Here is a 13,818-nt window from a genome sequence, read left to right as displayed (position 1 = left end):
ACAAAATGAAGCTTATTTTTAATCATCCAATGCATTTAAAAATTAAAAAAAGAGGAGCTGCCATCGGTCTCAATTTTCTGGCTCCCCGGGGGATTTATAGTTTGGATGAGATGTTTCACATCAGGATGAGACTTGATTAAGAAGCTGTCCGCTGAGCAGCGTGTGCTGGAACGGAGTTATTTTTCAGCTTGGCTTTCTGTTTACAGTGCAGAAGGGAACAGAGCCGGGCTCGCCAGATTCCTGTCTCTTTCCCAAGATGCTACTGTGGACTTCCATAAATTAGAGCCTGCAAACTATGTCCTCTGGAATGAATTTGCCTCTCTCTCTCTGTTTTTTGGAGGACATTCATATTAGAGAATTGTTTTGCATTTGTATTAGGTCAGTGTCCCCACCCCACTTCAGTCTTGGGGGTGGGGTAGCAAACTTCCATGTGTTTGAGGCCAGAGCGTATGACATGGTTTCTGCCATACTGCTCTTATGCAGCAAACGAGGTCTCTCTTTCTCCTTCACGTGTTTTGTCTGAAGGTGATTCTCCAAATGCAGGAGTTACTTTTCCAGGCAAATTGACTTTCTGGATTGAGAGAGGTTTGTGCCAGGCGTGAATTGTTGCCAAGGGAGACATGAGCCCCTCCTAGTGTGGCTCATTACCAGCTGTTTTCCCTCCCCATAGGTGTTATGAAGAAGGATGTGTTCCTTCCCCAGTGTTATCTGGTCATGTTGGTAATTTTCTCTGAAAAATCAGCAGTGGGTGAACATAACTCAAATAGGACACAGTGTTTAATTCCAAGACACTGAAAGGCTGGACAACACATCCAATTACCATGTCAGATTACACAGGGAAGCCATTGAAATTCATAAATATAAACACAATTTCAACAGGAAAGAAGAGAGCTTAAGGGCATGGTTTTCTGCCTGAAAAACACAAAATGCTCTAGTTCTTCCAATAGCACTACAGATAAGATTAGAATTTCAACAGCCAATCCATATGCAAAAGAACCTCCTCAAGAAAGCTCCTCTATTAGCATTTCACAGCCTGGGGAACTCCTACAAGATAATGACTCAGCCCTACCCCACCTTCCTGAGTAAATATAAATTACCTGCCTACCATTTTTCTTCTCACCTTGACACAGAGAGTACTCTGTCTTTCTGTGTTATACCTCTGAGGATGCCAGCCACAGCTGCTGGCAAAACATGAGGTCCTACAGTGCCAAGACCATGGCCATACAGCCTGGAAAATCTGCAACAACTATGTTTCTCTGAATTCCTCTCATTTGGAAGCAGGGATCCTCAAATGGAAGCATTTACTGGGCAGAGCAGTTCAAGTGACTCAGTCGGGCAGTAGTTTTCAAGTGTTTCAGGTTCCCAAAATTACAGGTGGCAGGTACTGTCTTAGAAACTACACCCGTCTTGTACCCATGCCTCTTTTACCCATGCATTGTATAACAACATAAGAGAAGCCAATGTTGGATCAGGCCAATGGCCCATCAAGTCCAACACTTTGTGTCACACAGTGGCCAAAAATACCAGGTGCCATCAGGAGGTCCACCAGTGGGGCCAGGACACTAGAAGACCTCCCACTGTTGCCCCCCCCCCCAGCACCAAGAATAGAGAACATCACTTGCCCCAGAGAGTTCCTATCTAAACCTTGTGGCTAATAGCCACTGAAGTTCCATATGTTTATCCAGTTCCCTCTTGAAGCGGTCCATGCTTGTATTCTTTTATTGTAGAGGGATCATTCTCTTTCCATCAGAGGAGTATGCCTCTTCTTGAAGCAGCCTAATAGCCCAGACTAGCCCAATCATGTCAGAGCTAAGCAGAGTTGGCCCTGGTTAGTATTTGGATGAGAAACCACCAAGGAGGTCCAGGGTTGCTATGCAGAAGAAGGCCAAGGACAAACTACCTCTGCTCTTGCTTTGAAAACCCCGCGAGGTTGATGGCATGCTTTACCTATAACCTCTTCTTACAGGTACTTTACAGTGTTGCTTCCTTTTCTTTGAGCCAGTTTCTAGATCTGAATACACTATCCATGCTGTACAGCTTAAACTGCTAAGGATACAATTTTAGAATAAATACCAGCATAGTTTAGTGAAATCCCTGCTTTCTGGTGAAATTCGTTGGATGACCTTGAGCCAGTCACTCATTCTCAGCCTAATTTACTTCAGAGTGTGGGTGCAAAGATGAATTGGAGGAATGATGTGTACAGTGCTAAGCTCCTTAGAGCAGTGGTTCTCAACCTGTGGGTCGCGACCCCTCTGGGGGTCGAACGACCCTTTCACAGGGGTCGCCTAAGACCGCAGGAAAACGCAAATTTTCGATGGTCTTATGATAGCAACGAAAATAATTTTATGGTTGGGGGTCACCACAACATGAGGAAGTATATTAAAGGGTCGCGGCATTAGGAAGGTTGAGAACCAGTGCCTTAGATAGAGGAAGAGTGCAAAACAAATGTACTAAATAAGTATGTGGGGCTGTGGCTTCCATGCATGAACAGATGCCTTATACTGAATCAGCCCATTGGCCCATCAAGGTCAGTCTTGTCTCCATTAACTGGCAGTGGCTCTCCTGGGTCCTTCTCATCACCTGCCAGATGACCCCTTTAACTAGGTATGCTAGGGATTGAAACTGGGGCCTCCTGCATGCTAAGCAGATGTTCTGCCACAGTGGAAGTGCATCTCCTTGGCATGAAGAAGGTTTTAGCTTCAATGCCCGGCACCTCCAGTTTAAAAGATCAGATAGGAGGTGATGTGAAGAACCTCAGTCTGAATCCCTGGAGAGCCACCGCCAGTCTCGAGTAGACAAGATGGACTTTGGTGGACCAGCCAAAGATTCAGTTCCAGCACAGTATTACAGGCTGGTTGATGCCAGAACTGTTGCCACTTCTACCATCATTTCTGGAAACAGAATCAGTATTGTTTCTTCATTTCATGATGTTTTCATATTGGATTTCAAGTCTGTTTCGGCTATGGCTACAAATAATAGATCTGGCTCAGTCCTGCTTCTTAATCTCTTCGATAGTGAAGAATTCTGTTGTGGATTTTGAAGGCCTTGTGAGTGACTGGAAATGAAAAATGAACATTTTAAAAAATTGGCAGGTGCCGACTCTGTTCTTTAATTACATAGAAAATGCCTATGCCGTCATTTCAGAAAATGGCCCGAGGCGACTTACAAAAAAATCAGAAGAATCAGAAAGAGGAACAAACCAATGAGATTATTAAAAAAACATAGCAGAAACGTGTAAAAAGACATCTTTCATGAGCATAAAACTCATAAAAATCTGTCCGCTGCTGCAGAACCACAACACTGATTGAAAAACTACTGGAATTATCTGTTTATGTCACTGCATAACAAATAATCTCTTGATTTGCTGCTTTCAACTCTTCTTGAGCTCAAAACTAGAAGTTAATACTTGTGTGCCGGCAACCCACTTCTCCTCCTTAACTGTAACTGTCTCTTGAACTAAAAGCGCCATGCCATGATGTCATTGAACGCAGTGAATACTGCAGATTGTCGCCTCGGGTTTCCTGCTGCGTCTTGAAACTGCCAGTCTGCACAATACGCTTCGAGATTGGGTTCCCATGTTTTCTAGTTGGCTTTTAAGTTTAAAACATGGAGTGATGTTTAAAATTTTATTTTACAAAGTAAAACAAAAAAAAAGGGGGGGGGAGAAAGCCTAGCCAAGTTTATTCCAGGATAGGTTTTCATGAGTCAGAGCTCTTCCAATGCATTATAGTGCAGAAAATAATTTTTAAAAGAGGTGGTGTTTTTTTACATCAAAGATTATGGTGGTGAGGAGAAACATGGAGGAGCTGTAGGAAAGAGAGTCCTGTCGTAAATCATTCAGGTGCAGGTCCCTGTGTGTCAGGCACTCAGTAGCACTTTACATGTCTGTATTTAAATTCTTGAGATAAAGGGCAAAGGCCTGAACACACTTCCCCAGTTATTCCCTTCAGGGCCTTATGCCCTTTCATCTGTGTCTGAAATCATCCTGACATACCTCAATCTTTTAACGATTCTCTTAGAACCTGAGCAGGTGTACCTCTTCAGTTCCTTAAGCCCTCATCATTCCCTAGGTGTGTTTCAGCTCTGTAGGGAACAGCAGTGACAAAATTTAAGTTCCACGTTTGCTTCTGCCTCACCCCCCATACCCCCCAGGAAGGAGAGTGTGCTACAGAAAATTGCCGATCAGAGCTTGCAGGTGATTTTCTGAAAGAAAAGGCTGCTTTATTTTTATTTTTAGTTGCTTTTATCCACATTGATAGAAAACCTTTCTTTTCAGATTCAAAATATCAAGCAAACAAACAGTGCTCTGAAAGAGAAACTTGAAGGGGGGATCGAAGAATATAGGCTGCCAGAGGTAAGTTTATATACAAGTGGAGCGCTGTGCTTTTATCTTCTATAAAGGTGTGGGGGTTGTGGGAACTTTAGCGAGTTTTACCTTACTGGCTAGAGGCCCCAGGCACCACCAAGATCAGTGACTGTGCCCCAAGAGCATCTGAAACTCTTTGTGTGAGAGAGTTTGGCTGCTTGGAACATAACCATGATAGAGTAAGTCTTGCAACTGCATAATCAGTGTGCTCCTATACTGGGCACCCCTGTAGGGTCTGTGCATAGGAGAGGAAGGATAGGATGTCTTATTAACTGTGATACAATCAGCCTGATCCATTAAAGTACTTGGTGTGTTCTCTCAGAATTGGTGGCCTGATCTTAAACAAGTTCTCTTCCTTTATCCGCCATTTCATGGATTACACAGAGAATAGACACAAAGCAATTTCAGCACTTGGGAGTGCATACACACACACATACACACATAACAAGTGTGGAATGCTAAATATCAGTGGGGAACGGCTGTAGCTCAGTGGAAGAGCCTCTGCTTTGCATGCAGGAGGTCCCAGGTTCGATCCTTGACATCTCCCGTTAAAAGGATCAAACAGTAGGTGATGTGAAAGTCCTCTGCCTGAGACCCTGAGGCACCGCTGCCAGTCTGAGTAGACAATAGTGACCTAGATGGACTGATGCAGGGGTCCCCAACCTTTTTGAGCCTGTAGGCAACTTTGGAATTTTGACACAGTGTGATGGGCACAGGCCACAAAATGGCTGCCACAGCTTACCTTCAGTCACACAGTGAAGATCCTTGGGCTGTGTTGGCCGCTGCTGCCATAGCAACATGTTTAATGATCCGTAGAGCCAGTCAAACCTCCAGCGCTCAATCAGAAGCCTTGCTGGGCAAAAAAAACCCCATCTGGCCTCTCCCACTTTCTAAAAACTCTTGGCAGGCACCAGAAAAGGTGTTGGTGGGCAGCATGGCACCCACGGGAACCACACTGGAGACCCCTGGACTAAAGTATGAAGCAGATTCATTTGTGCCTGAGTGTGGTTCTGATACTGTAGATGAATCGGGTGACTCCATTCCTCTCGTGATGCTGCCTTCTTGCCATGGCTCAAGGAGACCTTGACTGATGAACGTTCTCCTTACATCAGAGGCAGTCACCTCCATTAGCAGAAGGGATTCCTAGGTTGCAACCAGTGTTCCCTCTAAGCTGAGTTAGTGTGAGCTAGCTCACAGTTTTTTAGCCTCCGGCTCACACATTTTTGCCTTAGCTCAGGAAGGAGGGCTCCAGAGCAAACTGATTTATGCAGTAGCCAAATCGCTTGCTCACAGCTTTAATGCCAGGAGCTCACCAAGTAGAATTTTTGCTCACAGGACTCCACAGCTTAGAGGGAGCATTGGTTGCAACCCATAAGTCGTCATAAGCAGATTGGAGGTTGGTTGGGCTTGGCAGATAAACCGGGTTGATCCAGGCCTCTGACTCTCAGCTCAGATTGACTGGCCCCTCCTCCTCTTCTCCTTCCTTCCCTTCAGCCAGTCAACACCAGAGTTTATAATTAATGGATTCTGCCATTTAACTGTTCTTTTTGCTGAGACGGATTAATGCAGTCTTTGTTTAACAAATTACTCTTCTCCCTCTTACAGCTTAAGCAGTTTGTTCATTTGTATGCAGTTGTCAGGCTGGGATTTGAAGGCAGGCCTGTTGCCTAAGTAGATGATTCCTTTTTTTTTTTTGGTGACACTTAGGTTACACAGAAGTTTAATGCGCGCTGGACCACAGACGAGCAGCTTCTTGCTGTGCAAGGTATGCAGTTACAAATCGATTCCTACGTGGGGCAAGGAAGGGGTGACCCTTTGTTGTTTCATGACAGAAAACTTCCCTCTTGGCTAAAAAATTCCCTCTTTCTCCGCCAGTTGCACTGGCTACCTATTAAGTAATGGATCTGTTTCAAGGTGTTGGTATTAACCTTTAAAGCCCTGAGCAGCCTGGGACCTGCATATCTAAGGGACCACCTCTCCCCATATTCTCCCCCCCCCCCGAGAACTTTGCGCTCCACTGATCAACATCTACTGGTTATCCCTGGCCCAAAGGATGTCCACTTAGCCTCCACTAGTTCCTGGTGGAACATGCTCCCACTTGAGATCAGGGTCTTGCAGAACTTATTACAGTCCCATAGGCCCTGTAAAATGGAGCTGTTCAGCCAAGCTTTTAGTTGAGGTGGTGGACACCCAAATAATTGGCCTCCCTGTATAGAGGCTGCCCTGTGTAGAGGCTGTCTTGACCATCTGCCCATGTGGAGTCCTGGAAATATTTGAGTATTACTCCAGTACCATCAGTCTGGTTTGGGGGAGCAGTTTGAATTATTTACTCACGATCTTATAATTGTTTTTCTGGTGTTAGCTGTTTTTAGATTTAATTGTATTAATTTGGTGTTGATTGCTATGCATTTTGATGTTACCCACCCTGAGCCCATTTGGGAAGGGTGGGATATAAACTTAAATAAATAATAAATAAATAGTGAGAAAGTTGTCTGGATCCCCCTACATGTGCTGCATTGCTCAGATGGAGGATATCCCATGATGCAACAGCTCCTCCCTTGGCATAGATGCGGACTAATTATGTTCTAACAAAAGATTAAAATGTAAGCAGTGATTCTCACTTGTATATTGTACCAATAACAAACCAGAGATGTTACTGGGGTATACCTCTTGCCAGGAATTAGATGATCTGATACAGGAAAGTTAACTAGAGATGCCTAGATGCTTTGACCAGAGTCATCCAGAACAACTAACTGGTGAAATGCCAAATGCAGTTTGAAACATCTTGCACTTTGTCCCGATGATGGGACTCCCTCTCCACTGACCCCAAAATCGCCACCTGGGGCCGACCTTGCACTCACCTAGAAGCCCGGGGAACGTGGACCAGAGGAGACAAGGAGGCAGGACAACGACACAGCGGGCAGGGAGATGCTGAGCAGTCTACGCCACTCTGAAACCACCCGCTGTGAGGTAGAGGAAGGGAGGCCCCACTAGGGGGTGGAGAAGACCGCGTCAGGCCACAGGCCCGGCGCAAGGGCCCGCCTGCACTTCTGGGCCCGGCATCCCAGCCCTGGCCACAAGCCTAACCTGCACTCCATGGGGGAGGGAGCACCCGGAGCAGAGAACCTGCCCGCGGGAAGGCCCGGCGTCTCCAGTTAAGTGCAGGGGCGGGGCAACAAGGGGGAGAGTCGGGGGCGGGCCCAAGGGGAGCGGCTGGGAGTGGGAAAGGGTATAAAAGGAGGGAGCTAGGACAGGTCGGGGAGGACGGCCCTGAGGTCTGCAGAGCCACGCCCAGAGAGAGAGATGGCTAGCGACCCAGGAGGAGTGTGAGGGTGTGGTGTGAGGGTGTGGTGGCGTAACCCCCCTCCCCCGCCCAAGAGGCTGAGACCCCAGCTGCTCCACTGGGCAGAGATTGTCACGGTGGCAGGGCTTCCACAGAGCTCCGACTCTAGTGATAGCGGGTGTGTGTGTGTGTGTCAGCAGAATCTTGTGACAGCAGAATCTTGTGACCTGTTAGCTGGTAAGATGAAAGGTATTTTGTTGAAAGTAATAGACCCACCTATGTACCTCCCTTCCTGTGGTCGAAGACTTCCAGCAACAACTACAAATACTGCTACAGGTTTGCAAGCAGAGTTATCATTGCGGCTTTATCTGTTTGCCGGATATTGGAGGGATGGTCATGGGGATGCAAAATGGGGTGTTCAGCATTCCCAACCATTTTGGGTTTTGTTTAGAAAAAAGCAAGTATGTAGTTGTTATACCTGTGAAGGTGGTCTTGAGGGTATGGACAGCAACCTGGTGAGGTCTTAGTTGCTGGAGAGGAGATTCAAGGAGCAGTCTTAAGTTGATCTGCTCAGAAAATAAGTCCCATTTTACTTAGCGGGGCTTAACTCATTGGAAAGCATCTTTTTAGGATTGCACTGTTGCTGAGGCAGGCTGGTGGTGTAGCCAGGCAGGCTGGTGGTGTAGCTAGGGAGATCCAAGTTCCATTTTCTCACTCTGCAACAAAAAGTGACCGTGGGCCAGCCAAATTTACTCAACCTAACCCACCTTGCAAAGAGGTTATGAGAATAAAAGGGAGAAAGGAGAAACATGTACACTGCCTTAGGTTCCTTAGAAAAGGAGTGAAATAATGAGAAGACTAGTAGAGTTTCGCTATACCACAGTTCCTTATAATCTCCCAGCAAAAGTGGAAAGCATTATGCAAAACATATAAAGTTTGCTGAATTTACACAATTTACAAAGCTGAGTATTGACCTAGATAGCCCAGGCTAGCATGATTTTGTTAGATCTTGGAAGCTAAGCAGAGTTGGCCTTGGTTAGTACTTGGATTGGGAGACCACCAAGGTAGGACATCCAGGGTCCTGACACAGAGGCAGCTGATGATGCAGAACATTTGTATTTTTATTTTTTTTAATCACGCGATTAATCTGCTTTTCTTATTTGTTTAGGGAGTTTATATGCTGCCTTTCCAGTGTTACACTCAACTTGGCTTAGAAATAAAAGCAATACCATAAAAATATAATAAATTATCAATATAAAAATAAAGCAAGCCATTAAAAAAGCAGGGCATATAAAAACAATAAAACAACCATTTAGTAAGGACCCTAAAAATCCCCGCGAAATAGACCACGGACCATAAAACAATAAAACCTTTTACTTATAAGCCTGATTATAAGGAAACTTTGGGTTGCATACTGTGGTTTGACAATTGTGATGAAGTTGGCATGTTCCATTTACACCATTGTAGATCCACTGGGGCAAACATATCCCACTCAGTCACTCAGTCGAAACCTTCATTGACATAGATTAAAAAAGGGGGAAAAATCCAGCATCATAAAAACCACAGATTTTAAATATACAAAGGCAGTCATTCCACCAGAGCTTTAACATTATATTCTCGGACCCTCATAGCAATAAAAACCTCGCCACCGCCAAGGTGATATGAGGGCGGAGATCTAATAGAAGGAAGGATACTAGTCTCTCTTCTGGACAGCCATGCCTATTGATCAAAAGAGGGCTGATTAGGACATCCCATATTTTATCGTAGAATTCACAACTAAGCAAGATGTGGGTAATCGATTCTGTTTTCCTGCTGCTTCAAAGACAGGTCCTTTAAGGGTAGGGGACATTTGCAAATCTACCATAAAGGACCACAGATGGTAAAGTGTCGAAACGTCTTAATGGTGGGGCTGTAAGCTGTAAAATATAGTCAGCTATAAGCCCATTTCTCAGTGTTATATTAAACTTCAGAGGGGAGGAGATAATACCGGAACAGAGAGTTTGTTTTTCAGTTATCCCATTCTTAATTTCATATCGATCCGTGCCCTCCTGTCTCCTTTCATTCTGATGAGATACAGAGTCCCGGCAAAGTGAACCCTGGTTTAGTGTTATTCTCCCTCTGGTTTTATCTTTGAAGCAATGTTCCCTCTAAGCTGAGTTAGTGTGAGCTAGCTCACAGTCTTTTAGCCTCCGGCTCACACATTTTTGTCTCAGCTCAGGAAGGATGGCTCCAGAGCAAACTAAGTTATGCAGTAGCCAAGTCACTCACAATTTTAATGCCAGTAGCTCACAAAGTAGAATTTTTGCTCACAAGACCCCACAACTTAAGAGGGAGTATTGCTTTGGAGCATGTACACATGTGTACAAGGGTACACATGAAGGCTGTGGTGTCCTGCCTCACCACCCTTTCCCCCTTGGTTTTCTAGCAATCAGGAAATACGGCCGTGACGTTCAGGCAATCTCCGACGTGATTGGGAACAAGTCCGTGGTGCAAGTGAAAAACTTTTTTGTAAACTATCGGCGACGCTTCAACATAGATGAAGTCCTGCAGGAGTGGGAAGCAGAGCATGGGAAAGAGGAGATGAACGGGACGAACAATCAGAAGCCTGTAAAATTGCCGGATAACACCATGAAAGTGTCTGAAGAGGAAGATGAGGTAGGTCGCCCTCTCTCCCTTGTAGAACTCCGGGATGAATCCAGTGATCCATCAGTGGAAAGGGCTGACAGTCATGGATCCTTTCTCATATTCCCCTCCCTGTAGCAGCTCTAAGCCAGTGTGGGGTAGTGGTTAAGAGTGTCGGGCTAGTATCTGGGAGAGCTAGGCTCAAAACCCCTACTCGTGCCTTGGAAACTCACTTCGGTGCCTTGGGTTGGTCCTAACTCTCCCAGCCTAACTTACCTCACAGAGTTGTTGTGAGGATAAAACAGAGGAGAGGAGAACAGCTTAAGCCGCTTTGGGTTCCCATTGGGGAGAAAGGAAGGGTACAAATGAAGTAAGTAAAATAAGATACTAGGGCCCTGTGGGACCTTTTACAGTTCCGCAGGGCCTGTAAGATGGAGCTCTTCCACCAGGCCTTTAGTTAAGGAGCCGCACCCAACAACTAAGACCCTGTACCCAGTGCCACCATCAATAGCCTGCCCTTCGCCAAACTGTAATAACAACTGCTTGACTGTATTTTCTAGTTTGTCTGCTGCTATTACTACCTCGCCATCGCCAGGCGCTGATAACTAGCACTTTAAGTCTTGTTTTTATGGCTATATTTATAATTGTCGTTTTATTTGTTGGATTTTATGTAAGCTGTCCTGAGCCTGCCCTGGCAGGGAGGGCAGGGTATAAATCAAATAAACAAACTAATTAATTAAATTAAGATGACGATACAAAAGAAAGGAGAGAGTGATTTTGCGCCCTTCCTCTCCCCCATTTCAGCTTCCCAACCTGCTTTGAGTCCCGCTGATCAGGAGAAAAGCGGGATATATATTTAAAAACATATAATAACCTAAATATTAGCCTATGTGGACTCCTGCAAGCCGAGGAATAAACCTTCCTGGGATCAGAAAGGACTGCTGAAGAGGAGAGAACACAGGGAAGATTTGCAGATTGCTGGATCCAAACATGAATGTCTTGTCTTCTTGACAGAGGAATCTGCTTTGGATTTCCTTTGGCTAGTACTTATAGGACACTATCAAGTTATCCCTTAGTTAACTGCATGTGATAATGGTCAGATACCGAGTGGAGCCAAGAGTTGTCTTTTGCCAGCAAGGTAGTGACGCTTTGATGACCTTTAACTCTTTTGACAGGAAATGGTTAAACTGTACGACCTGGTGGTGCCAAAAGTTGGCCCGCAGCCTGCTTACTATAATTTAGAAAAAAACAAAAAGCAAACAAGCAGGGAGAAGGTTGTTGGTAATGAGATCAACCAGACATACAAAAGCAACCTTGAAAAGTGTAAACAGAATCTGGTGGGTGTTTTTTGCAAAAAATATTTATGGTATTATAAGATAATCTGTTAAGGAAAGTGCAAATAAAGTCCAAAAATGTATAACTACATTAAGAGACATACAATTACAAGCGGGATATAAACCCTGCTGCAATACCGTCTTAAAGGGACCGAGCCATCTTCTTATGCTGTAAGGACAGAGAAAACCATTCACTTTAACAGCCAAAAATAAGTCCCTTGACAGGCCTGTTTTTGAATTGATATCTTTATCAAGTTGTTAAGTCTTCATAAGTGCATGGCGGCCAGCATCCCTAATGACAAGCCTGAGATAGCCGGCAACTTTAGAAGGCAACTTTGTCTTGGGACCTCTGTTTTTAAGTAATTATTTATTAGATTTATTACTTGTGCCTCCTCGTGCACAGATTTTTGTATATCCCTATATATAAAAAGGGAACCATATTTTATTTATTTATTTATTTATTTATTTATCGAATTTCTACCCCGCCCTCCCAGCCAGAGGCGGCTCAGCGCGGCTTACATAAAAACGGATAAGTTACATTAAAATATAAGTTACAATTAAAACAATTCTAAAACCATAATAAAGTGCTAGTAGTCGTCGTCGTTTGTTTGATGGTGGCAGCCACTATTCAGTGTTCTTAACTCACAGTCAGCTTGCAGTGCTCATTTTTAATTGTCCTTGCAGTGATTGAGGTCCTTTAGGCTGATGGTAGAAGTTCCAGGGCTCCAGGGCCCTCTCTCATTCGGCTGTTAGTTGTTCACTGTTGGTGGTGGTGGCAGCTCCCGAAAGCCTGGTGGAAGAGCTCCGTTTTACAGGCCTTGCGGAACTGTTAAAGGTCCCGCAGGGCCCTGATCTCCTCTGGGAGCTCATTCCACCAGGATGGGGCAGCCACCAAGAAAGCCCTGGTCCTGGTTATCGACATATCTGCTCCTGTGAGAATCTCCCTGTTTGGGGATGGATAAAGAGGCTTGGGAGTAGGAAAATGTGTCACAATGAAACCACATGCCCCTCCACATGCATTGTCCTTCTTTGGAGGTTTTGAAGCAGAGGCTAGATGGCCATCTGACAACAATGCTAATTCTGTGAATTTAGGCAGATTATGAGAGGGAGGGCAGGAAGGACTGCATCAGTGCTTAGTTCTTGTGGCCCTTTCTTACACTCCCAGGGAAATGCTGATCGCCATGCTGGGGTCAGGAAGCAGTCTTTCTCCGGGGCCAGTTTGGCTGGAGATCCTGAAGGTTTTTTTGTCATCTTCTGGATGTGGAACAGCGGTCACTGGGGCTGTGGGTGGGGGGAGGTATTTGTGAATTTCCTGCATTGTGCTGGGGGTTGGACTAGATGACCCTGGAGGTCTCTTCCAACTGGTTCCTTCTTTTCTCTTCCAGGCTACTCCTGTCTTGGATGTCAGATACCCATCTGCGTCATGAAAACTCAGGTAGCCGAGAACAATTTTTTCTTTTCTTTTGTTTTGACTACTGTGTTATCCACAATATCAGGTATTAGCAAAACCTCAGATGGCCATCTGCATCATATCTCTGTGGACAAGCAGCTATTACCAAAAAAGAGAAAGCGAGCGAGCAAGAGACAGAGAACAAATTTTGAACTAAAGGCAAAGACCCTCCCCCTTACACACCCCCGGTCCTGCGCTACATTTGCCTTAATTTTCTCCTCGCTCCTCTGCACTGCCTCCATGTTATGCTCCTGCATTTCCCGGGATGGGTTCTCCGTTTTCGTCGACATCCTGCCTAGAGCATCGGCTGCTCCTCGAACCATCTACGTCAGATGTACCGGCCTTATTCAGACAACTCTCCTCCTCCTTCACTGCCTCCCCCTGCCAAGTAGTCACCTGCTTACAGCGGGTGTTTCCAGCAGCTACTCCAATTAGGACGTTCGTGTTTTCATGGCTTTGTGTGGTTTCTGCTTATTTTCTAATGTAATCATTACTCCTGAGGTGACCCTCTTTCTTTTTTTTAAATAAGTGAGCTCTCTGTCCAGAAAAGCATTATATAGGTGCCGGGGGAGGGGGGATGGGAGAGTTTGAAGTCGGGGGTGGGGGGGACATGGTCAGGAAATGAGATTTCAGACCTGGGAGCCTCTTTTGATTTCTGGCACATCTAGGTTTTTTTTCTCGTGGCTGTCTTCTGTTTTAGAAAGTTCACCAATTGGTTGTGATTTTTTTAATGGTTGTTAATGATTCTTGTAATGTTTTTTTT

The 13,818-nt window shown here is 45.1% G+C and overlaps 1 protein-coding gene across 1 annotated transcript in view; it reads left to right on the top strand.

Moving 5' to 3' along the window:
- Positions 1-13,433, top strand: part of RCOR1 (REST corepressor 1) — a 191,038-nt gene extending 177,605 nt beyond the window's left edge. The window contains exons 8-11 of the mRNA XM_015418469.1: positions 4,277-4,354; positions 6,074-6,131; positions 10,075-10,304; positions 12,991-13,433. Coding sequence (XP_015273955.1) covers positions 4,277-4,354; positions 6,074-6,131; positions 10,075-10,304; positions 12,991-13,032 — 408 coding nt within the window. The 3' untranslated portion in view covers positions 13,033-13,433. The remainder of the gene's footprint in view (positions 1-4,276; positions 4,355-6,073; positions 6,132-10,074; positions 10,305-12,990) is intronic.
- The last annotated feature ends 385 nt before the right edge of the window (positions 13,434-13,818 follow it).

The sequence above is a fragment of the Gekko japonicus genome, unplaced genomic scaffold, assembly GCF_001447785.1.
Source record: "Gekko japonicus isolate JY-2015 unplaced genomic scaffold, Gekko_japonicus_V1.1 scaffold93, whole genome shotgun sequence".
Lineage (NCBI taxonomy): Eukaryota > Metazoa > Chordata > Lepidosauria > Squamata > Gekkonidae > Gekko > Gekko japonicus.
Note: the sequence above shows the minus strand (reverse complement) of the source record. Positions and strands in the feature narration are given on the sequence as shown.